We start from the raw sequence: 23,008 nt of genomic DNA, 5'->3' as shown, positions 1-23,008 counted from the left end.
GTATAGGGGGGGAAGGGGATCCTGCAGGTCTCAACAAATGCTCTATCAAATGGCGCTTCAATCTATCTTCTATCAGCTTCCAAGAGCTGCTCTTAAACCCAGAGCAGACCATGCACTTTGATGGGACATAAAGACTCTTAGAGGCAGCTGAAATGTCCATCATTAAGGGGGAAAGGCCTGTGGAAGGTCTGACAGGGTTTGAAAAACAGGGTCTTTGGCGTAACCCAAGCAGGAACTCCACAGAGAAAGGCGAAGAATGAACTGGCGAGAAAAAAAAATTGAGTGTGTGTGTGGGGGAGTAGAGGTGCGGAGACACCACCCCAAAAACACAAATCTGTACTTAAACAAAAACAAAAATTAAATAGAATACTGAGAAAAAAATAAAGAAAACTATAGGGATAAGGAAGTAGCTGTAAGGTGAACAGCGGACACCACAACATTCCTTCTCAAGTCAAACGTGCTTGAGAAGGTATTGGAGTGGCGTGGCAGGTCTGCCCCTCCCTACAAACCCTCATTATCAGAGCATGAGGGTGTATTGTGTGCAGGCATGGACCCACTGACACTCCTAACTAAAATCTCTGATCAAGAGTGCACAGGCGGGCATGTATCCTGAGATGAAACACCCATAGAGACTATACTTGAACTCAATTTACAAAGTGAAGCAAGGGACACTAAACAGAGGAATTTATGGGAGAGTTCTAAGTACTGATCCAAGGAATTCAGCAAAAACGGATCAAGCAGGGAGAAGGACGGCGGGAGAGAACAAAGAGAAGATTTTAGGATCAGGAAGAGGAAAAGGAGAAAGTGGGGCAAGGTCCTACACCTCACACTTTCCCACCATCACATGGAAAAACCTAGCAACCCAGATGTGGGACCCACAGGACACCCAACCTGTGATTTCAAATGGCTTCAGGGTAAAGGCTGTAAAGGCCATGTACGTTCTCTAAGAAGTCCTGAGAAAATTCCAGGTACAGAAGAATGAAGTAGGAGGCTCCAATATTTCTTCTATGTTCTATAAAGAAACTTGGATGACTACTAGTTTGCAAGACTTCATGATTTTAAGCTGAGAAGGGATTGTGATCATCTAGTCTGATCTTCTGCATAATTATCACCCAGTAAATTCCCACATAAAGCCAATAGTTAATTCCTGAACTACACCAGACCTCTTAGAAAAACATCCAATCTTGATTTTAAAGATTTCAAGTGATGAAGAATCCATCACATCCTTTGATAAATTGTTTCCATGGTTAATTACCCGTAGACTTTAAAATGTCCATCCTGTTTTCAGTTTGAATTTCTTTAGCTTCAACTTCATCACTGGTTCTTTCTACATTTTTGTCTGCTACATTAAGTGTCTTCTACTATCAGATATCTTCTCATATAGGCATTTCTAGACTATGAACAAGTTACCGCTTAACCTTCTCTTGAATAAACTAAATAGATTTGTGGTCCTTAAGTCTTTCACTGTAAGGCATATTTTTCAGTCCACGAATCACTCATATGGCTCTTCTTTGAACCCTCTCCAATTTTTCAACAACCTTTTTGAAGAGGAGACACCAGAACTGGACACAGTATTCCAACAGTGATTCACCAGTGCCATATGCAGAGGTTATGTATAATCGCCTTACTTCTATTTGTATACTCTTTGTACATCCAAGGAGAGAATCATAACCTGTTTTGAAAAACAGGTTTGAAAATTTGTGTTATTGAAACTTTAGGTACAATGTACAATGAACTAAAATGTAAATGAGTTTTTTTAATGCCACTACCAGTATTGGTACTTGAATTTAACAAAACTATTATAAGCATATATTGAAAACTATGGCCCTGATCCTGCAAACAATTAAGCAGGTACATAATTTTACACTTGCATGAAGAGTTTCATTGACTACAAGGGATTAACTTTTGCTAAAAGTTAAGCATGTATAAAAGTATTTGCAGGATCTAGAAGCCTAAAGGAACAGGGAATGGACAGTCATTGACATCTAAAGAGAGGGGCATGCCTAGCTAAAGAGTGGAGTCAATGGTTACTGGAAGCAGAAAAAGAAGAAAGTGGGTAGAGCTATAAACTGCTTGGGAGACATGGTTTGCTAGAATCTAGGAGCTTCTAGAAGGTGGACAGAGCTTCTGATAACACAATTTTCAGGCTATGGTTTTCACAGTGTTTAATTCACTAAGTGGTTGTTTTCTTCTGAACTTTAGTGTACGTGAAAGCTGCTGATCAATACTGCAAATGGGTAATTAGTGTTTATTAATTAACTAACATCAGTGTATGAATTTATGTAGAAGGAAGTGGTAGCAAACAGACTACTAAATGTACCAAAGTAACAAAAAATAGGTAATTTGTCAAAAAATGAAATGTAAACCTTTTAAAGAATTGCTATTCAGAAAAACAGAAAGCATTCATTCTCATCTCAAACTGTAGAGAAAATATGTTTCTTCAGATTTTTAAGACCAAATGAACAGAATTCTTCCCATAGAAGTCAAAGAGCAAAATACTGAGTTTGATGATCCTGCAAGTCATACATGTTCTGTGTCAGTATCATTGAAACAGCCACCAATGATAGTTTAAATCCTTGTTCCTGTGATTTCGGCAGCGCTTCAACTCCAGCTTCATTCAAGAGTAGCCTCTGTTCATCTTCAACACCCATGGCATACTCTGATTGTGCCATAATAATCAGATGAAAGGTGAAGTCTTAACTTGGTTAGTGAATTGCAGCATTCTTTTACAACATCACCACCTTCAATACAATGTAAAATAAGCAATAAAGAAGTGGTTGAAGCACTTCATTCTGAATATACTACTCAGACATATTTACACTCATGGGTTGAATACTAGGTATATGGCAAGTGAGTAGAGAGGAAAAATTAAAGAAACACTGACCCTGATGCAAGATTGCTGGTCAAGCATGAGAAATGACCCAATGATGGCTACAGCACCCTTTCAGCAAATGGAGTGTTTTTACTTTGTACTACTGGTTTTTTAATCTGGAAAAAGAAAAAAAAGAAAAAAGCTGCAAATGTTGTGTCCAAATAGATGAAGATGCCACCCAAGAATACAGAGAAAAGTATTACATGGTGGTCTTTGGCATTTGCACAGAAAACAGAAAAAAAAAGGAAAAGTTTAGATATCTTCCTAAACTTCTGGTTAATGGGTGTTCAGCACATCATTTAAACTTAATTGAAACAGAAGTCATACTTAAAACAGTTTTAAATCACATTGCGGAAGCTAAAATATTCTTCTGTGATCATAATCAGCTGCTTGATTGACTGACTGAAAAATAAATAAATAAAAGGACTGAGGTCCCAGTATCCCAACATCCTCAGGAAAAAATGTATTTCTATACACCTCTACCTCGATATAACGCTGTCCTCGGGAGCCAAAGAATCTTACCCTATTATAGGTGAAACCGCGTTATATCGAACTTGCTTTGATCCACCGGAGTACGCAGCCCCACCCCCCTGGAGCATTGCTTTACCGCATTATATCCGAATTCGTGTTATATTGGGTCGCGTTATATCGGAGTAGAGGTGTATTTACATCCAATCATCAGAAGCAGTCTGCAATTTGCAGTTGGAACATGAATCTTTGATTTAAAGGTAATCCAGATTAAGTTTAAAAAAGCAATTGAAGATGGTTTCTGAAGGCCTGGAAAGATTACAGAGCACAAAATCATTTTTGTGGTCTAAGTGGAACTCCGGCTTGATCTAATTAATCACAAAGAACTAGAACCATACAAGGCAAAGTCCAAAAATATCCAGAGAAACCATAGAACCTTTCCATTATTTAGCCAATATGAGTGATCACAAATAGAAAGGTCATATGTAGAGCACAGAACAGAAAAGAGGCTGAAATGTGGCTGACAGGACATAATTCTGAGGCTATGGCTACAGTAGAGAGCTTATAGTGGCACCGCTGTAAACTCTCTACTGTAGCCACTTTAAGCCTACAGAAGAGCTCTCCCGTTGGCTTAATTAAGCCATTCCCAACGGGTGGTGGTAGCTATGTTCATAGCGCTGTCTCAGTGTTACTTATGTTGCTCAGGAAGGTGGCTAATTTATTCACACCCTTGAGCAACATAAGTTATACCAACATAAGTGGTAGTGTAGACATAGCCTGAGACTCCTCCTTCACTTCCAATCATTTAAAATTGAAGATGCAGAATTCCACTCCAAATCTATGTTTCTGAAGGAGGCCGTTTCACAGTTCATTGCATCAAAATGGTGATAAATTATGATAGTTAAATCACTGGCCCCATGTTCTGCTCCTTTCACTGCTGCAGTTCCAGAAAGCCCTGCGGTTCAGAGGTCTCCAGCGCAGCGGGAGGAGGTCAGAACCCCCCTTCCCCTCCCCGGGTAACGTGGGATAGATCATGGGGAGGGGACGGGGAGAGTGTGTGGCCCCAGGCTGGGAGCAGGGAGAAGTCACGTGAGGGGTCACGTGCCCCCCGCCTTTAGCTGGTGCCCCCCTTTTGTGTCCCTCCCATGAGTGCAGCATTCCAGTAAGAAATGAATTCTAGTTGCACCACTGCCAGTAGTAATTAACTAATTAATCCACAGACTTGATTACTGCATTGTGTTTTATTTACAAAGTTGCAAGTATTTAATTAGACAATTGTGCCTTTTATATTTGAGGAATAAATATGCTTATAAAAGAAGTGACATTCACTACGTGTTTTGAGTTTCATGTCACAAAACCTTTGAGGTTTTCTCAATTTGGGGGAAAAATCAGAATCACCCTGGGAGCTAGGTACCAAAAGTTCTTCTTTGTTAATAGATTGCTATCTGAAGGTTAAAAAGAGTTCAACTCTTTGCTGAAACCCTACCCCTTCAGGAAAGGTTGACAAATGGACATTCCCCCCACCCCACCCCCAAGTTCCTTTTATACCATGCCTAACAATTGCTGGGTCCTCTCCCCCCCAACCCCTCCCTTCCCCAGCCCTTCTTCTCTTTTTCCTTCTTGTCTTTTTTTGTTTTTTTGTTTTAATATTTCTTTCTTAACGCAACTCTTCTCCTCTCCCCTATTGCCCCTTTTCTCCTGGAGTTGAGATTCCATTCCAACAGTCATGGGAAAACCATACATTGTAAGCCTTTAGCGGCATGAACAGACAAAAGCTTATGAGAGCATGAGGAAAGAATCTTGTGTTGGTGAGTTGCTGCCTGAGCCTGAAGTCTTACGTACATGAACTTGCTTCTGCAATTCTATATATTAGGAACCACAACATGAGCAGGGAATGAAGCTGGATAGCTTTTAAGGATTCACCTCCTGCTTTACCTGTGGACGTAGCAGTATGTTTATAGTGTATATGAGAGGGGATCTGGGGTCCCCAGCTTTTCCCATCCAAAATGGTTCCTTCTTTGTCCAGAACTTGGAGTGGAATATCACACTAGTTCAGTGTGATATTCCACTCCCTGGGAGTATCTCCAGGTGAACATGGGCCAAATGACCTCCTCCTCCTTCCCTATGTCTGTACCCCCTTTCTCCACTCTCACCACAAACTGGACAGTAATGCAGATAAGCCTCCATTACTTTTTAGTCTAGGGTTGGGTGAATTTCCTCCATACTGGGGAGGCAAGGACGAGGAGGAGGGAACTGCCATTCAAAAACTTTTCCTTTCAAATTCAAAAGGGACTGCAAAGGCTGTTTAAACTACCAGGGAAACGGTTATCTCATCAGAAAGGACACCCTGCTTACCCCTCTTCAGATGTGTCCACTAAATCTTTAAGACCTGACCATTTCACTGAGATTTCTGATGTCTTTTTAAGTTTGCCTTTAAATATGGTGGTTCTTATATAGTTAATAGGAAACCAGTTATATGTGTATGCTTCTATGTGGTATAATTCCATGCATCATAAGCACAGTGCATGGTAGAGAGACCACGAGTCTGCAAATCAACATAATAATTAGAGTTTATCCATGTAGTCAACACAATCTTAGTATACACTTTTAAAAATTCCTGTTGGAATGTATTAGGCCCAACATCAGTTAAATCCTCCCTCAATGATAGAGACAAGTCAACTCAACTGTACTAAAGAAATAGCTGCATGGAATAAGTGTGATGTAAATCACACCACGAAGCACTATTCAGAGCTTCACGGGAGTGACAATTAATAGCTAACCCATAATAGAGATTTGGGATATGTATGTTGACACTGAAGTTTCCCATTAATTATTTATATAACACCACAGGTGCACATGGCACCTTATAGACAGATAAAAATGGCAAGTCTCTGCCTTGGGCAGCTCACACTTTTAAACATCTTGATGCATTGATGCATACTGGCGAAGTGGAAACTTAAGAAAGTTAGCTATTTCTCAAGACTGATGGTCAATAAGAATTAAATCCTCCACTATTTTAAAACAATAAAACTAACTAATGTTTAAATATTATATAACACGTATCCCTTCCTTTTCTGTGAACTCTGCTTTGAACAGCTTTTCCAGAGTTTTCTAGACAGCACAAAACATGCTAATCGATAAAATACTGTAGGCCACAAGCATTCTCAAGATACATGAGACCTGAGAAGAATAAGTAAAATAGGAGTATATGCATTCTAGAAGAGGAAAAGGCCAGGATATTAAGAACATGCCAATCCTGTCAGTTGCCTTAACATGTTTAGTGATTTTCTTCTTTCCTTCAAATATCCAACATATTTTTAACACTCTTTATTCTAATTATTTCAGTGTTTCCCAAACTCCGGAAAACTGACCTCCCCTTCAATGCTGCCATATGTTGCATACTGTAAGATTAGTAGGCTGTTAACATCTTCCACATCCCCTTGCATAGTCCTTCATGCCTATGCTTTGTTAAATGTTGTGCTATTTACTACTCTAGGACAATAGTAGTAATGTTATGCTTTTATCAAAAACTTTTTTATTTTTAATCAGATTATCTCCACACAGGGTAGTTTACTCCAATTGTTAACTACAGTTTTTGTAAAGATATTTACTTAAATTGCTTACATATTTGGCCCTTAATTCCCTTAAACGTGTGCTCTTTTGTTCTTTGATTTGACATTAATATAATATTTTTTGTTGCCTTCCAGCTCTGATCAGTATGTTTTCCATTTAGACTGCAACTTATGAGACAACCACCTGTCTTCCTACATCTCTGGAACATCTCATACTGTTTTAGGTACTATAGAAATAGTAAATTATGACTAGCCTGGTAGGATCTCTAGCCTATCATCTTCTAAAAGTAGTATATGGTTCCTTATTCACTGAAGTCATTTCTGGCAATGCCCCATTGATCTCAAATAGAAATAACTTTGGTTCACTGTCTCTCTAATTATCTTCATTAGCCAGGATTTTCTAGTTCCTGTATTTTTGTGGTTCTCAGTCACTGCATAGTTTCTAGTTTTTGTAACATCCACTTTAACAAGAAAGGCAGAGCTTCAAACCATATTCCCAAAAACATGGCTCTATTAATCCCATACGTTATGTATATTTTCCTCCAACTAAGATCCATCTTTAATTATGCATCTCTAGAGTGGGTGCTTTTTTTTTTTTTTTTTTTAAACAACAACAAAACTTTGTGTTAAGCACTGTAACTATAGGTTTAAATCTCCACCCACCACCATTTTTGAGAGAGATCGTTCTGGCTTTGGAGTGCTGTTAAATTTTTCAATTACCTGTGCTGGGGTAATCTCAGTTTTTCAGTTTATATCTTTGTCCTCCATTTTGGGCATGCAAGCAGAGGAGCAGCAGGAGAACGATGCATATATTTAAAAAAATTATTTCTGCTGTATTTCAATATTTGTATAATAAATTAAGCATGACAAAATAAACCTGAGGCAAACAAACTGTCCCTGGAGAATCCCTAACTGGGATACAGCTGGTGGAGGTGACCGTGTCAGCTCCACTGCCTCCTTCACCGGAACTCCTCCCCATTGTAATGTGAGGGAAGGGGTATATCGTGGATATTGCAAGAAAGGGGAGGCCAGTGTAAGGCACTGAAGTCAGGCCTTACATCAGCGGTATTAGTTAAAGCCTGACCCTTGCACTTTTAACTTCTGCCAGGACCAGGCAAGGCTCCCTGACATTCCACCCAAACCTTTCCACTGTACCTAAGCAGAGCTTGAACCTAGTCAAGAAACTTATTAATACTTTCAACTTGTTTTTTCGATGGCTGGTCATCTAATTGCTCTGCTTAAATCAGCTATTCATATTTTAAGAAAAATCTCAAAATTGGTCAAGTTAATCATTTTTCTTCTGCAGAGCTCATTACTTTATTAACAATGGCCTTACCCCATGAATTATCACAACAAAAATTGTTCTGAATTTGATGCTCTCTTAAACGACTTAATTCAAATAAGTTCTTACAAATATGGAATAAACTGAAGAATCTCCCAAAATATACAACTGAAAGCTAAAATTCTGTCCATGTCATTAATCAGTATACCGAGACATGAATCTAATTTATCAAATAAGTGAATGAAAATCTCATATTTGGACCACAACTACAATAAAAACAGTGTCTAACCTGGAGGACTTGTCTTGTTTGGTAGTACCACTTCAGCATCCTCCTCTTTCTCACCACACGGCTCCTCTTCATCAGAGAGTACTAAGAAAGCTTCTTTGGGCAAACTTTCACTGATTTCGTGTTTGGATGGTGAACCCAAAGAGTTCTCCATTTTATCTTCCAAATCTGGGCTTGTGTCATCCACTGGAAGCAGGGAAGTTTTAGAAAAACAACATAGTTCATCTTCAGCTGGGGCCAGCTTTTCCAAAATTGGAATTATTTCATCCGTCTCCATAGAGTCTGTGTTTTCTAAGATGTTCTCGCTTGGTTCTTCTAGTGACTTTTCAATGGTGGTTTCTGGAAGTTCTGCAGATTGGTCTCCTTCATCCTTTGGTTCCTGGTCGGTTTCCATACTGCTAGATATAGCTTCTTCTCCAACAGTATCTTCATCAACAACCTCTTCTTCAGCACTTTTTTCTTCTTCAACAGGTAGATCAGAACTAACAGCTAATTCATTTGTTTCTGCTTTCTCTTCTGAAGAGTCATTAACGTCACCGCTTACTTTGCTTTCACCTTCAGATGGGCTCTCTGTCTCTCTTTGGTCCAAACTATCTTTTATTCTGTGTTCTTCGTGAAGGTCATCATCTTTTTTGTTATCAAGTACCTGATTTCCACCCTCAGAGACTGAAGCAATAATAGGGTCCTCCTGCTCTTGTTCAGAAATAACGTTCTCTGGAGACAATGTTTCAGGTTTGCAATCTAAGTCACCATCTTTGTTCTCTGCCCTGACATCAGGACTTTTGACATGAGAGATTTCCTCACTTTCAGTTCTCCCTTCTTCAGGGTCAAGACATATATCCACTAAACCATTAACCTCCTTTTTGTCCTCCATGCAATCTGTGTTGCTTAAAGGGGAATTTAGATCAGAATCTCCATTTTCATGTTTGCCATTTAACAGTTTAACGTCAGTTGTCTTCAATAGCTCCTCTTTGACCTTATAGACAGCCTCAAGTTGTTGCCGATCGCTTACTCTCATTGTTTTTCGGGCCTTAAAGACTTTTTTCTGAGGCTCTTCTGTGGTATCCATCTTGACCCTTAAAATATAAAAGTATAGCAAGGAATTAAAATAAAATATTGTTTAGTGAAACTGCTAAATAGCCCCTCCCAGTACATGTGTGTTATACAGTATTGCAAGTACTTAATGCAGGTACTCCAAGAAAGTATGAGTGTTAAAAGTTGCATTTAGTATATTTTAAAGCAAATTGATTTCATCACATTCATGAAAGCAACACAGCATTATATAACTTTAATGTCATTTCTCATTCATATTTTCCTCCACACCCAGCCCTCTGAAATGCAACAATTATAGATAATTTTATGTACTTAAGGTCTACTAATTCCATTCACAAGATTCACAATGTCCAATATTATTACACTTGATCAACTTATTGACATTTAAAAGTGAAAAAAATACAACTCTTAAATTAGTTTGTGCTAACCTAAGATCCAACCAAAAAACTCACGTGAGAGATGCAAACAGTTCCTTGGTTGGAAACGAAACATTCTTATTTCAAAGATACTAAAAATCTAAATATTTTACTCTTACTTTGTTTCATACAAAACGTTTATTCAGTTTTAGAGTTTCAGAAACAAAACAAGAACCTGATTCTCTCTCCTCCCCCCCAAAGAAGCAATACTAACCTGTTCTGAAACTGTTGTTCTTTAAGATGTATTGCACGTGTTCATTCCGCTCTTGGTGTCAGAGCGCCCTGTGCACAGCTGTCGGAAACATTTTCCTTCAGTGGCACCCATTGGGCGAAGCTCTGCTGCTACATGCTAGTGCGTATGGGTATAAAGGGCAGAACCACCCCAGTCCTTCTCCTTTCTTCTCTTCCTTCAATAAAGAGAGGTAGAAGATCAGGTTGTGGAATGGACATGTGCAACACATCTCGAACAGTTACGGAACAGGTTAGTAACCATTTTTTCTTTGAGTGATTGCGCATGTGCATTCCACTCTTGGTGATTCACAAGCTGTAAGACAGGAAGTGGGATCGGAGCATATTTCAATAAAGATTGGAGAACAACTCTCCCCACTCGAGCATCATCTCTGGAATCCTGAGCCCCAGCATAGCAGAAGGCAAATGTGCATTCTTGTGCCAGAAAGGCTGCTGAGGCTGACTGTGATCTTGTCGAATGAGCTGTGACTTTATAGATGCAACGACATTAGCCAAGTCATAGCATGCTAATATGAAATATGCAATCCAGAAAAAAATTCTCTGGGTGAAGACTGATGGACCTCTTACTCTGTTTGCCACTGCTACGAACAGCTGGGAGGATATGAAAGTGTCTGGTTCTGAACAGGTAAAACACCAAGTTTTTTCAACATCCAAGGTATGCAAGCACTCTTCCTCCCTGGTTGTACAATGGTTTTGAGTAGAATACAGGCAAATAAATTGGCTGTTTGATGAGGAAAGAGGAAACTACCTTTGGGATAAACTTCGGATGAGGAGGTAGGTAAACTTTCTCCTTAAAGAAGATTGTATATGGAGGACCCTACATTACTGGCCTCAGCTCCCCTACTCTTTTGGCCGAGATAATGACTACCAAAAATGACACCTTCATTGACAGATGCGGCAGCAAACAGGTAGCCAATGGTTCAAACGGGGGACCCCTAAGTCTTGATGATACTAAGTTTAGATCCCAAGGGGGAACCGGATCTTGTACTTGAGGGTATAATTTGACTAAGCCCTTTAAAGGTCTTATGGACATGTCACTAGAGAAAAATAGAGTGATTGTCCACTTTAGGATGGAACACTGGAATAGCAACCACGTGTACTTTGATGGAACTAACCACCAAACCTTGGGGTCTCAGGAATAAGTAGTCCAGAATATGTTGAAGTGAAGCACTGGTCAGTGATACCCCATTCTGGTGAAACAAGGTAGAGAAATGCCTCCATTTAGCAACGTAAATAGCTCTTGTAGAATGTGGACCTCTTGAACGTCTTTCGAGCAAGCCTGCTCTCTAGTGTCTGGCCATGGAGGATCTATGCAGTTAAGTGAAGTGATTGTACGCTTGGGTGGAGTAGGCAACCATGATCCTGGAGATTAGGTCTGAGTCTAGTGGCAGTGAAATTTGAGATTTCACTGACAGCACCACGAGAGTGGAGAAACAGTGCTGATGGGCCCATGCTGGGGCTATAGGTATGACTCTGGCCTGATCCTGTCTTATATTTGGCAATATCCTGTGAATGAGTGGGACTGGTCAAAAAGTGTAGAGGAGCCTGCCTGACCATGTCATTAAAAAGGCATCTTATGGAACCTGGGCTGTGATACCTAAGGGAGCAGAACTGCTGACACTTTCTGTTGGCTTTTGGTGCAAATAGGTCCACCTGGGGAATCCCCCAGAGCCAGAAGATGTATCTGGCCACATCTGGGCAAAGAGACCAGTCATGGTGACTCATACATTTATCTGCTCAGGTTGTCTGCTAGGTCATTCTGTACATCTAGCAGCTAAGATGCTTCTGGATCTACTAAGATGGCAATACAGAGCTCCCAGAGTAAAGTCATTTCTTGACAGAGTGGCAAAGAGCTAGCTCCCTCCTGCTTGTTGAGGTTGTTTGTGAGGACTAAAAGGCTGCTTCCCTGATCTGCAATAGAAATACCTGGCACATCAGTCTGACAACTTTCAGCTCTGACATTGCTGTGTAAAGGACCATAGACCCTGCATTTGTAGAGAACCCATGTGGACTCTGTCAACGAGAGTCGGTTGTAGGGGCAGGCAAAGAGAACATCTACATACATTGGCTGGATCTGTCCACCAATCTAGGGAGGTGAGGGCATGGGTGGGCACACTGATGGCGGCTTGGTAAGTAGACTGATATCTGCCAGCCCCACAGAGTTCTGAGTTGCTTTCTGGCATATTGAACCATATAGGTGCAAGAAGCTTATGACCCAGAAGCCTCAGTTTCCTGCTGTTGTGACTGGGCAAGCCTTCAAATCTATAAAAAAACAGTTACTAACCTTCCTAAACTGTTGCTCTTCAAGGTGTGTTGTTCACGTCCATTCCATGTTAGGTTAGGTGCGTGCGTGCTGCATGCACCATGGCCAGAGATTTTTCCCTCAGTGGTACTCATTGAGCCGGCTCTAGCAACCTCTGGTGCCGTGCACTCATGCACCGGTATAAGAGGCGTTGCTAGCCACACGCCCTCTCAGTTCCTTACTGCCGGTCAACTGTGACAGGGATAGGAGGGCATGTTGGGGAATGGACATGAGCAACACATCTCGAAGAACAGTTACGGAAGGTTAGTAACTGTTTTTTCTTCTTCGAGTGCTTGCTCATGTCCATTCCACGTTAAGTGACTCACAAGCAGTACCTTAGGAGCTGGGCTCTGAGTTCACAGACATGCTGACTGCAACACTGCTCTTCTGAACCTGGTATCATCTTGAGCCCGTTGGGTGATGGTGTAGTGGGATGCAAAGGTATGCACCAAAGACCAAGTTGATGCCCTACAGATGTCTTGGATTGGGACTTGTGCAAGGAAATCCTCTGAAGTGGCATGAGCTCTCGTGGAGTCAGCGGTTAGAATAGCCAGAGGTGTGAAATTCGCCTGCTCGTAGTAATCCTGAATACAGGAGATTATCCAGGATGAAATTCTCTGGGCTGATACTGGAAGCCCTTTCATCCTTTCCTCTACAGCTACAAAGAGCTGTGCTGATTTGCGAAAGGGTTTAGTACTCTCAATATAGACGGCAAGGGCACGCCTAACCTCCAGTGAGTGCAGTCATCACTACTCAGACTTCTTGTGAGGCTTCAGTAAGCAGACAGCAAGAAAATAGTCTGGTTGCTACAGAATTGTGAAACCAGCTTTTGCAGGAAAGTTGGGTGGGGGCGCAGTTGGACCTTGTCCTTGAAGAACACTGTGTATGTTGGTTCTGATGTTAAGGCCCTGATTTCAGACGCCCTTCTAGCTGAGATGATTGCTACCAGGAAGGTGACTTTCCAGGAGAGAAGTAGGGGGCACGACACTAGCAGTTCGAAGGGAGGGCCCGTGAGCCTTGACAGAACCAGGTTTAAGTCCCATGGAGGAATAGGTTTGTGGATGAGGATAGAGTCTCTCCAGGCCTTTGAAAAACTGGACCGTCATCTCGTGAGAGAACCGTACAGACTTGCTGTTCACTGGCAGGTGGAAGGCTGAGATTGCATCCAAGTGCACTTTGATAGATGCATGGGCCAGACCTTGCTGCTTCAGATGGAGCAACCATCTAAACTACTACTGAACTAATAGCAACTATTTTTCTATGGAGCACAATAGCCTGAAGGGAAGACTGGGTCAGAGAAAGGCCTTGCTGAGACACCCCCATCGAGAAGCGCTTCCATTTGGCCAGGTAGGTACTCCTAGTGGATGGCTTCCTGCTACCTAGCAAGACCTGTTTAACTTGCTCCGAACAGACCTGCTCCTCTGGTTTGAGCCATGTAACATCCACACAGTTAGGTTAAGGGAGACAAGGTTCAGGTGATGCAATCGGCCACGGTCTTGCAAGATCTGCTGCAGCCAGAATGTCAATAAGGCTGTTGGATGATTCCTTAAGATCCTCAATCTCTAGTCCCAGGTGAGTTGCTACCTGCTGCAAAACGTCCTGATGGACCTTGAAATCGTCCTACAGAAGGGAGGTACTTTGTCCCAAGACAGCCTCATCTGGGGAGGAAGCGGCTTGCACTGGAGAAGGGGCTCCTTCCTCTTCTTCAGCCTCAACAACATCCATGGAAGCCACATCCTGAACATCGGTACCGGGGTTGGTGTCCAATCCCGAGCGGGAAGGGTCAGTAGCCTGCATCTCGGAAACCACCAAGTATGATCAATGGGAGGGAGGACATGGTACTGGTGGAAAACCCATGGGGTTCCAGTATGGCCACTGCATAGGCCATTGACCCGTTGGCCTGGTGCACCAAGGTCCAGCAGTTCATAGGTTGGGTACTGCTGGTGGTCCTTAGGCTGAATGTATAGTTCCCCTTTGGACTCATATTAAGAGTCCTTCCTCAGCGGCCATGGTGGAGCGGTATCACTCTCTCCATTCGGTGCCAGGAGGCCGGGGACCAGCAGCGGACCAGAGATGGCCGCAACAATGGTATCATGGTCTGCTTGCCCCTAGAAGGCCCCGCGAAGCAGCTCTTAGCACCATGCTCCTTCCTGCTCATGGACACTGGAGCCAGCAACTGTCCCATCAGAGTTGGGGGGGACCAGGAGCGAAAGTAAGTCCCTCACCACTACAAAGGCCTCCAAGGTCAATGGAACCATCATACCACTGGTGCCGTGGTGGCTTCTGAGTGTTGGCAGCAGATCCCACACCGGGCTCTGGACAGAGTTGATGGTGACATCATAAGATTGAGAGTGGAGGAGTGGCTTGACATGGGTTGCGAACTGCTGCCTTCACCATGCTTGTCCTTCTTCTGCACCGGCGAGCGCCTGCTGTCAGTGTGCTGCTTTTTGTGCTTCTTCCTCGGCACTGGGAATGATGAACAGTACCAGTAGTTAAACTAACAAATTATGAAACAACCCCCCTCTTCCCCCCCCAAAAAAATACTGAGAAGAAGCAAAACCTGGACCCTGAAGCAAGAGGGGTTGTTCCAGCAACTGCCACAGGCAATTACAAGGAACTGAGAGGGTGCGTGGCCGGCAACGCCCCTTATACTGGCGCATCAGCATGCAGCACCAGAGGGCACTAGAGCCGGCCCGACGGATACCACTAAGGGAAAAATCTCAGGCAACGGTGCACATGGCACGCACACCCCTAACCTAACGTAGAATGGACATGAGCAAGCACTCAAAGAAGAATTGATCAAAATGCCTAGAATCTGGACTGCAGAAGAAAGGACCTGGATTGAGACAGATCCTGTACAGCCCCTATGAACTCTATCTTCTGGACCGGAGAGAGGAGTTTTTCTGTGCTGATTAACAGTCCTATAGCACTGAACTTTGACTAGATCAGGGTAACACTGCTCTGCATTTGCAGTTTGGACCGGCCTTGGACAAGCCAGTTGTCTAGGCAGGGGTAAACCAGCACTCCCCATCTTAAGAGGAATACAGCTACTATTGCCATAACCTTTGTAAAGACCCTGGGAACTGCTGACAGGCTGAAAGGCAGCACAGTGAACTGGTAATGATTTTGATTTACCAGAAATTGGAGATACTTCCTGTGAGCTTGACTGATTGCCACATGGAAGTATGCATCTTTTAACTTGAGGGCGGGGGAAGGGATAATTGAAGCTTGCAAAAACAATCCTTTTTAAGGATTTGTTGAGATGATACAGGTCTAAAATTGGTCTGAGACCTCCTTTCACTTTTGGGATTAGGAAACATTGGGAATAAATCCCCTTCCCTCTGAGGCCACATGGAACCTTCTCTATGACTCCCAATTGAAAGAGTGATTGAACTTCCTGAATAAGGAGTTTGAGAGGTCCCTGATGACAGACAGGGAGGGAGGGGTATAAGTAAACTGGAGAGAACATCCCACTTCCACAGTGCTCTAGACCCACTGGTTTTAAGTAATCTGGGACCAAGGACAGCGGAAGTGGGACAAACGGTTTGCAATGATGAGGGGTTTGCATCTGGAGGCATGGAGACTGGTATGTCAACCTCAACTGTCACATCAAAACACCTGATTTGCAGTTCCCAGGTGTTTTGAGGAGGCTGGAGTCAGAGCTGAAGCAGCAAGAGGGGGAGGCCTATGCCTATAACCCCAGACCTCTTTTTTGATAAGTGCTGCTGACGAGGAGGAGCGAAATACTGGCATCTGCGCTGTGGCCAATAGTGCTTCTTGATTGGGGCAGGTGTGTACAGACATAAGGACTTCTGAGTGGCTCTAGAGTTCTTAAGTCCATGGAACTCGCTGTTTGTCTGGTCCAAGAATAAAGAAGGATGCTCAAATGGCAAATCCTGAATAGTACTCTGGGCTTCATGGGAAAGACCACAATACTGGAGCCAGGATGATCTCTGCATGACCACTGTGGGGGCCATGGTTCTAGCTGCCAAGTCTACGGCGTCCAGCCCCACCCACAGTGACATTCTTGTAACTGGTCTTCCTCATTGATCATGCAAGAGAAGTCCTGCCTAGTATTCTCCGGAAGCAGCTTCTTGAAATTTTTCCATGGAGCCCCACAAATTAAAATTTTATCGGCCCAATAGAGCCTACTGGTTAGCAATATGCCGTTTCAAAACCCCTACAGAATAAATCTTTCTGCCAAATATGTCTAGCCTCTTCATATCTTTTGATTTGGGGATGGCAGGCTGGTGCCTCATCGTTCTCTTTCATTAGCCACTGTGACAACTAATAAGCCCAGAGGTGAATAAGTTTAAAAGGTACTTCAACCCTTGGGAAAGTACACAATACCTTCTTTCTGCCCTTTTAGAGATAGGAGGCAAAGAGGATGGAGTCTGCCATAAATAAAGCCTTTATTGGCTCTAGTATCACCTCATTAATTGGCAGAGCTACACCAGAGGGGCCCACTGATGATAGCATGTAAACCAGGAGATGTGAGGATTCGCTGACCTCTTTGGTCTGTACACCTAAGTCTGCATCCACTCTCAAGTTTTAACTCCTGATAAAAACTTTGAAATCATCAGGAGGAGGAGGAGAAGTTGTGCTGGACAAAATGGCCTTGTCTGGAGAGGACGAAGAGGAAGCCAAGACAGGAGGAGGCAGAATCTCTTCTAGCAGCTGTTGCTCCATGTCTGGAACCTCCTCTTGATTCTCTCTACCAGGCCCGGTGCTGGACTCTGGGGACTGGGCCACTCAGTGTGCAGATTCAGCCCTTCTAGATGAGGGCACTGAGTATGAATGCTGTGGGAAAGATCTGAAGCTGGGGGAAACCCCCAGAGGTTCCGAAACGGCCACTGATACGGATCTGGGCCACAACTGTCCCAGCCATATTCCCATGGCAGGTCCCATTGAAGGGTCACGGTAGTAGGTGGGAAGAGAGAATTTGTGCAGACTGGCAGGTCCTACTTTGGGGCTGCAATACTAAGATCCCACCTCCAAGTCTGACAGTGAGTTCTCTTTTCCTAGACCATAGCGGGCTAGATCCAGTTGGTGTTGGGAACCAGTGCCAAGAGACTGGTGATTGAGGGAGCGATGCCTCATAGCAGGCTTCCCTTTGGATAGTTCCAAGGCACCACCTGTTCAGGAAGCAGGCAATTACAGCACCAGAGGCTGAACTGCTGGCAGAAGTGGCAGCAGTGTCGAAGGACCAGACTCCTGGAAGGAAAGAGACACCAGCACCAAGAGGCAGAGCAGGTTTCTTGCTCCAAGGTGGTTGGCACAAAGACACTATCTTGTTGTGGTGCTGAAAAAGCCAACAGTGCCCCTTGTGGAGCCAGAGTGGACTGTTGCAACTTAGGCACTGGAGGAATGTTTAGGTTTCAGGTGCACTCTACTTGACTCCTTCCTGACCATGTCCCAGACTTAGGCTATGTCTACTCTACGGACCTTTTAGCAGCATAGCTAAAGTGCTTGGGGGAAGTACACATGAAGGACTGGTGCCAGATTTGTGGAGAGTTTGGCACAATGGCATAGCTGCTACAGCTATGCCATTGTAGCCACTATTTGCCGGCAGGAGAGAGCTCTCCTGCCAGCATAATTAAACCACCCCAACAAGCGGCATTAGCTATGTCCACGAAGCACTGTCCACACCAGCGCTTTTGTCAGTGAGTTTTTTTCACGACCCTGACAGAGGCAGTGTAGACAAAGCCTTAGAGAGTGGAGACCTTCCCCTGGCTGGTGCCTCTCTAGAAGCTTTGTATTTCTTCCTTGATAAGGGTGAGGAAGAACCATGCTGAGATTCTGCTAAAGCTGGAGGAGCGCTTCTCACTGACACTGCAGCACTCAGTACTGTGTCAGATGGATTAACTGACAGTAGCCTAAGCACCACCCCCATCAGCAGGAATTTCAGCCTAGCTTCCCCATCCTTCTTTGTCCTAGGCTTGAACTCTCCACAAATCTGGCACCAGTCCTTCATGTGTACTTCCCCCAAGCACTTCAAATAGCTATTGTGTGGGTCACTCTGTAGCAGAGGCCTGGAACAAGAAGCATGTGGCTTGAAACCTGGTGACCGGGGCATACCTGGGTACTAAAAATAAAAAATAAAAATAAAAAGGGGGGGGGGCAACAAATCCAAAAAAATTTATATAAATAAATAAATAAATAAATAAAAACATTACTATCCTAACGCAATGAACACTGTGGGAGGAGCTAAAAAAAGAAATGAAAGGGTTGGGGTGGCTCTGCCCTTTATACCTGCACACAGTAGCGAGCAGTAGCAGGGGAAGCTCGAGCTACCAAACAGGTAGCGCTGAGGGAATAAGTGCACTAGCCATACTGACACCAAGAGTGGAATGCACATGTGCAATGGACTTGAAGAACAAACCCAAACTCCTAAATGACAAAACGTTTACAACTTCATGTTAAAAAGCCCTCCTTTCATACAACTTTATCCCTATAGATTATGGGATTTGAACATTTAGGTCTCATTACTAGACCTTGGTAACATTTTTCTATTATATGGGTAAAAATATGGACTAACACTGTACTGATAAATCTATTTGACATAAAAACAACTTTTAATGAAGCACTTTCCTCCAAATTATTTTGGGTATGATGTATAGCTTTCAAGAAATTACATATTTACAACCACCCATTCCCTACATCAAACCTGCTACAAAAATTAGAAAGCTCTCTCTCCATGTCACTCAACTAGTTGATAATTGAGGCAAACAATTAAGAAAAATATTGACTAAATGCTAGATTTAAAAATCAATTTCTAAACTCCACATATACTAGCTGACAAATCAAATCAAGTCCAGCCATTCTAAGGAAGCTGAAATGTTCACTATATTTTTGCAAATGGAGAAAGTGTGCCAACATATGTGATAGCACTGTCTTGTTATACCAGTTGCTATTTAGACCCTTCTTATAGGAGAACCACTGCCCCTCCAAGAGCCTCAGTTTCCTAATCTATAAAATGGGGATAAATTACAGTGACCTTGTTTGTAAAGCAGTTTGAGATCTGCTGATGAAAACCGCTATATAAGAGTTAGATATTATAAGATAAGGAGTGATTTCTATTAGGACTAGACTGTGAACTTGTCTTGGATCATCTACTCTAGTCTTAGATTCAGTCTGAAAGGATTAAATTAAATGTTGTTTAGAAGCAGTGGGGGAATATAAGCAACTCTCTCTACTCCTAGAATGAAACTGTTCAGTAAAAGACCTAGGCCAAATGCTCAGCTCAGGTTAACCAGGTTAGCACCATTCAATACAATGGACCAATGCCGATTTACACAAGCTGAGAAACTGGTCCCTTGTGCTCAATTTTTTAATTTATTTATTTTTGCACTCTGGTAGCAGTGGAGAGAAATCATCCCAGTATGTATCTAGAAAAGCAGATTTGATTTGCTGGGGATAATGAAGCAGTAGGCTTTGTTGATGGTTTTCGTGAAATCTGATGGATCATTTCATGAAAAACATTGAATGAGGCACTGTTCTGCAACTTGCCAGTTTACCTAATCTCCTCACATATATTGAAAGATTTATAAATTAAGGGGACAAATAGATGGATGGTTCACCGTCTCCAAAAACATGCAAGAGACAATAAATTCTCCCAAGTTTAACGTTAACGCAGCAGTTAATGATTTATTTTACTATGTTTTTAAATTTACCAGCTCTTATTAAAAAGAAAGTTTTTCATCTGAGAAGTACACGTTTGTGCAGGCTATGTCAATAATACACTAGGTCAGTGGTTGCCAATCTTTCTGGGCTCAGGACCCATTTGTAAATGTTGACGGCTTGTTAACGGGGGAGGGGAGGAGAGAGGCTATGCTTGAGGAGGGAGAGGGCAGGGAGCCAGCCCATCGCAACCCAGTAAATAGTTCTGGAGGGGAGAGGAGGGAGGTTGTGTCCTGTACCCAAGGTGGGTGGAAGGGTTCAGCTTTCTGCAAACTCTAGGACTGCAGTGCCACTCAAATTTGGCCCCACCCCCTGAGGGGGGGGGGGGCAGCTGGGTCAAATTTGTAAGAGAGGCATTGTGACATAGTACATGGGGTTGCAGCGCCACTCGCTCAAATTTGGTTTGGCCAGTCTCCCATCATCATGACAGAGGGGCAACTGGACCAAACCTGAGTAGCACGGAGATCCCAGAGGTCGTGCCACCTGGAGCAGAGAGCCCAGGCCAAGACAGCCCCATGGGACAGGAGCTGCCACGCAACCCTTTGAAACATTCTGGAAACGCAATTTTGGGTCACAACCCACAGGTTGAGAAACTCTATACTAGGTCCCCCACTTTGAAAATCTCATCCTTTGTATATGGGAAAATGATATGCTCCTAATTTAGAAGAAACAACAACTACTTGATTGTCTTTACAAGCTCATAAAGGTTGGAACATGCAAAGGACCAATTTAAAATTCTGTTCTTGAACCCCGAGTGGAGTGATTTAAATCACCATGATTAATCTAAATAGTTGATCACTGATTTAAATGGCTCATTTAAAAACAAACATACAGAAAAATAAACATTTATCTAAAGCAGGCTGACTTTTTGTAAAACTCATTTGAAAATCTGTATTACAACAACATTCGATTATAAATGTATAATGGTCAAAATTATAAAAGGTGGGTTTTTAAGTGCCACAACTAACAGGGTCTTATTTGATTTTTACAAGACCCCAACAGGCAAAAAAACCCCAAACTTTGAAAAGTAAGGCCCTTATCCTGCAAACACCTAAGAAGGTATATAACTTTACTCTCATGAATATACTGCCAATAATGAAACTACTCATGTACTTAAAGTTAACCAGCTGCATTCGTGTTTGCAGTATCAGGGCTCAAACTGCATTTCTATTAAAAATTCCCAGGGCATAAAAATCTGTCACTTCAAAATAATACTACTACATTGCTAACAATGAAAAGTTACATATATTTCAATACATTAACTAAGTTTTCAGAAGGACCTAAGTTCCTTATCTACATTATATATATATATAAACACTTATATGGGCCCCATTATCATAGTATCCAAGCACCTTAATCTTTTTTAATGTATTTAACATTCAGAGGCAGGAAATATTATTGACAGGGATTCTGAGGCACAGACACAAAATGACTTGCCCAAGGTCAAAAGTCTGTGGCAGAGCAAGAATTTTCCCAAGTCCAAAGCATCTTTTTCTAAATGATGTAGGAACACAAGTCCCTTGACTTCAAACTGCAGATCTTAATGAAGGAATACAGCCTGGCCAATGCACTTCAGCTTTCTTGACTTGTGGAGGTTCAATAGACGGGAAGGTAGCGTTGGTCAGAAGGGCTATTTGCTTATCAATTTAGGGTTTCAGTTTGTGTTGTTCTCACAGAATAATGTTAATGAGACTCTGGACTTGTCTTTTTACAGCTTAAAATGAGCATTCTAAGTGTGAAATTTCTTAGTAAAAAAAATCTCTATGTAAATGTGAAATTCTACTAACTAGGAAATTAATTAAAGAAGAAATCATAAAACATTTACTTTAGCAATTAAAGACTATAAAATGGGAAGTAAAGAACAACATGTAAATAAAATATAATTTAAATTGTTTAAAAAATAGATTAGATAAAAATCATGATTTTAAAACATTCTGCTCAAAAACACTCAAGGGAGCTGTTATGATTCAAGACTTCAGGCATGCTTGGGAAAAAGAAAAAAAGAAAAAGAAAAAAAAAAAAAGACAGTGGTACTGTAATTGGAAACTGCCTACGGAAATAAGTGAGCTTTTCTCATTAACCCATTTAAAGCTGCTATGCTGCCTGCCTGGAATGCAACATCTTGTAATTTAACCAATCAAGGTAGGTTCCAAGCCTACAGCCACTAAATATTGTATTCTGTAATTGATAATACAAGGAAACTTCCTGATAGAAGATACAGTAGGACCTCAGAGTTACAAACACCTTGGGAATGGAGGCTGTTCGTAACACTAAAATATTCGTAACTCTGAACAAAAAGTTATGGTTCTTTCAAAAGTTTACAACCGAACAGTGACTTAATACAGCTTTGAAACTTTACTATGCAGAAGAATACTGCTGCTCTTTTTTTAGTAGCAGTTTACGTTTAAACACAGTACTGTACTGGTTTTGGGGTTTTTGTTTGTTTGTCTCTGCTGCTGCCTGATTGCGTACTTCCAAGTGAGGTGTCTGGTTGACTGGTCAGTTCATAACTCTGAGGTTCTACTGTACAATAAAGAGAATGTTTTTTCCTCCCAACTGTTTTCCATTCACACTTACATTATTCATTAACACACTTCCTTATTATTTTTACTCTTTTCTACCTGCCAAACTTTAGTCCTCATATTTGAGTAACCATTACCGCTTAGACAGCACTCTGATAGGCAAAATAGAAATACATGTTTTGTTTAACCTCTTAAACCTGCTTCCCATATATTTACACCAGGATCAGAATGTCAAAGAACATTTATATATGATTAACTGCTGCCGCGCCGCCAGCAGAGGGAGCAAGCACTCAAATTTTTTATGAT

At 42.1% G+C, this 23,008-nt stretch overlaps 1 protein-coding gene across 1 annotated transcript in view; it reads right to left on the bottom strand.

The window, feature by feature from the left end:
• Positions 1 to 10,185, bottom strand: part of ATF7IP (activating transcription factor 7 interacting protein) — an 87,978-nt gene extending 77,793 nt beyond the window's left edge. The window contains exons 1-2 of the mRNA XM_065407981.1: positions 10,164 to 10,185; positions 8,484 to 9,556 (exon numbers count right to left, since the gene is read on the bottom strand). Coding sequence (XP_065264053.1) covers positions 8,484 to 9,549 — 1,066 coding nt within the window. The 5' untranslated portion in view covers positions 9,550 to 9,556; positions 10,164 to 10,185. The remainder of the gene's footprint in view (positions 1 to 8,483; positions 9,557 to 10,163) is intronic.
• Positions 10,186 to 23,008: the final 12,823 nt, after the last annotated feature.

This window comes from Emys orbicularis, chromosome 1 (assembly GCF_028017835.1).
Source record: "Emys orbicularis isolate rEmyOrb1 chromosome 1, rEmyOrb1.hap1, whole genome shotgun sequence".
Classification (NCBI taxonomy): Eukaryota; Metazoa; Chordata; order Testudines; family Emydidae; genus Emys; species Emys orbicularis.
Note: the sequence above shows the minus strand (reverse complement) of the source record. Positions and strands in the feature narration are given on the sequence as shown.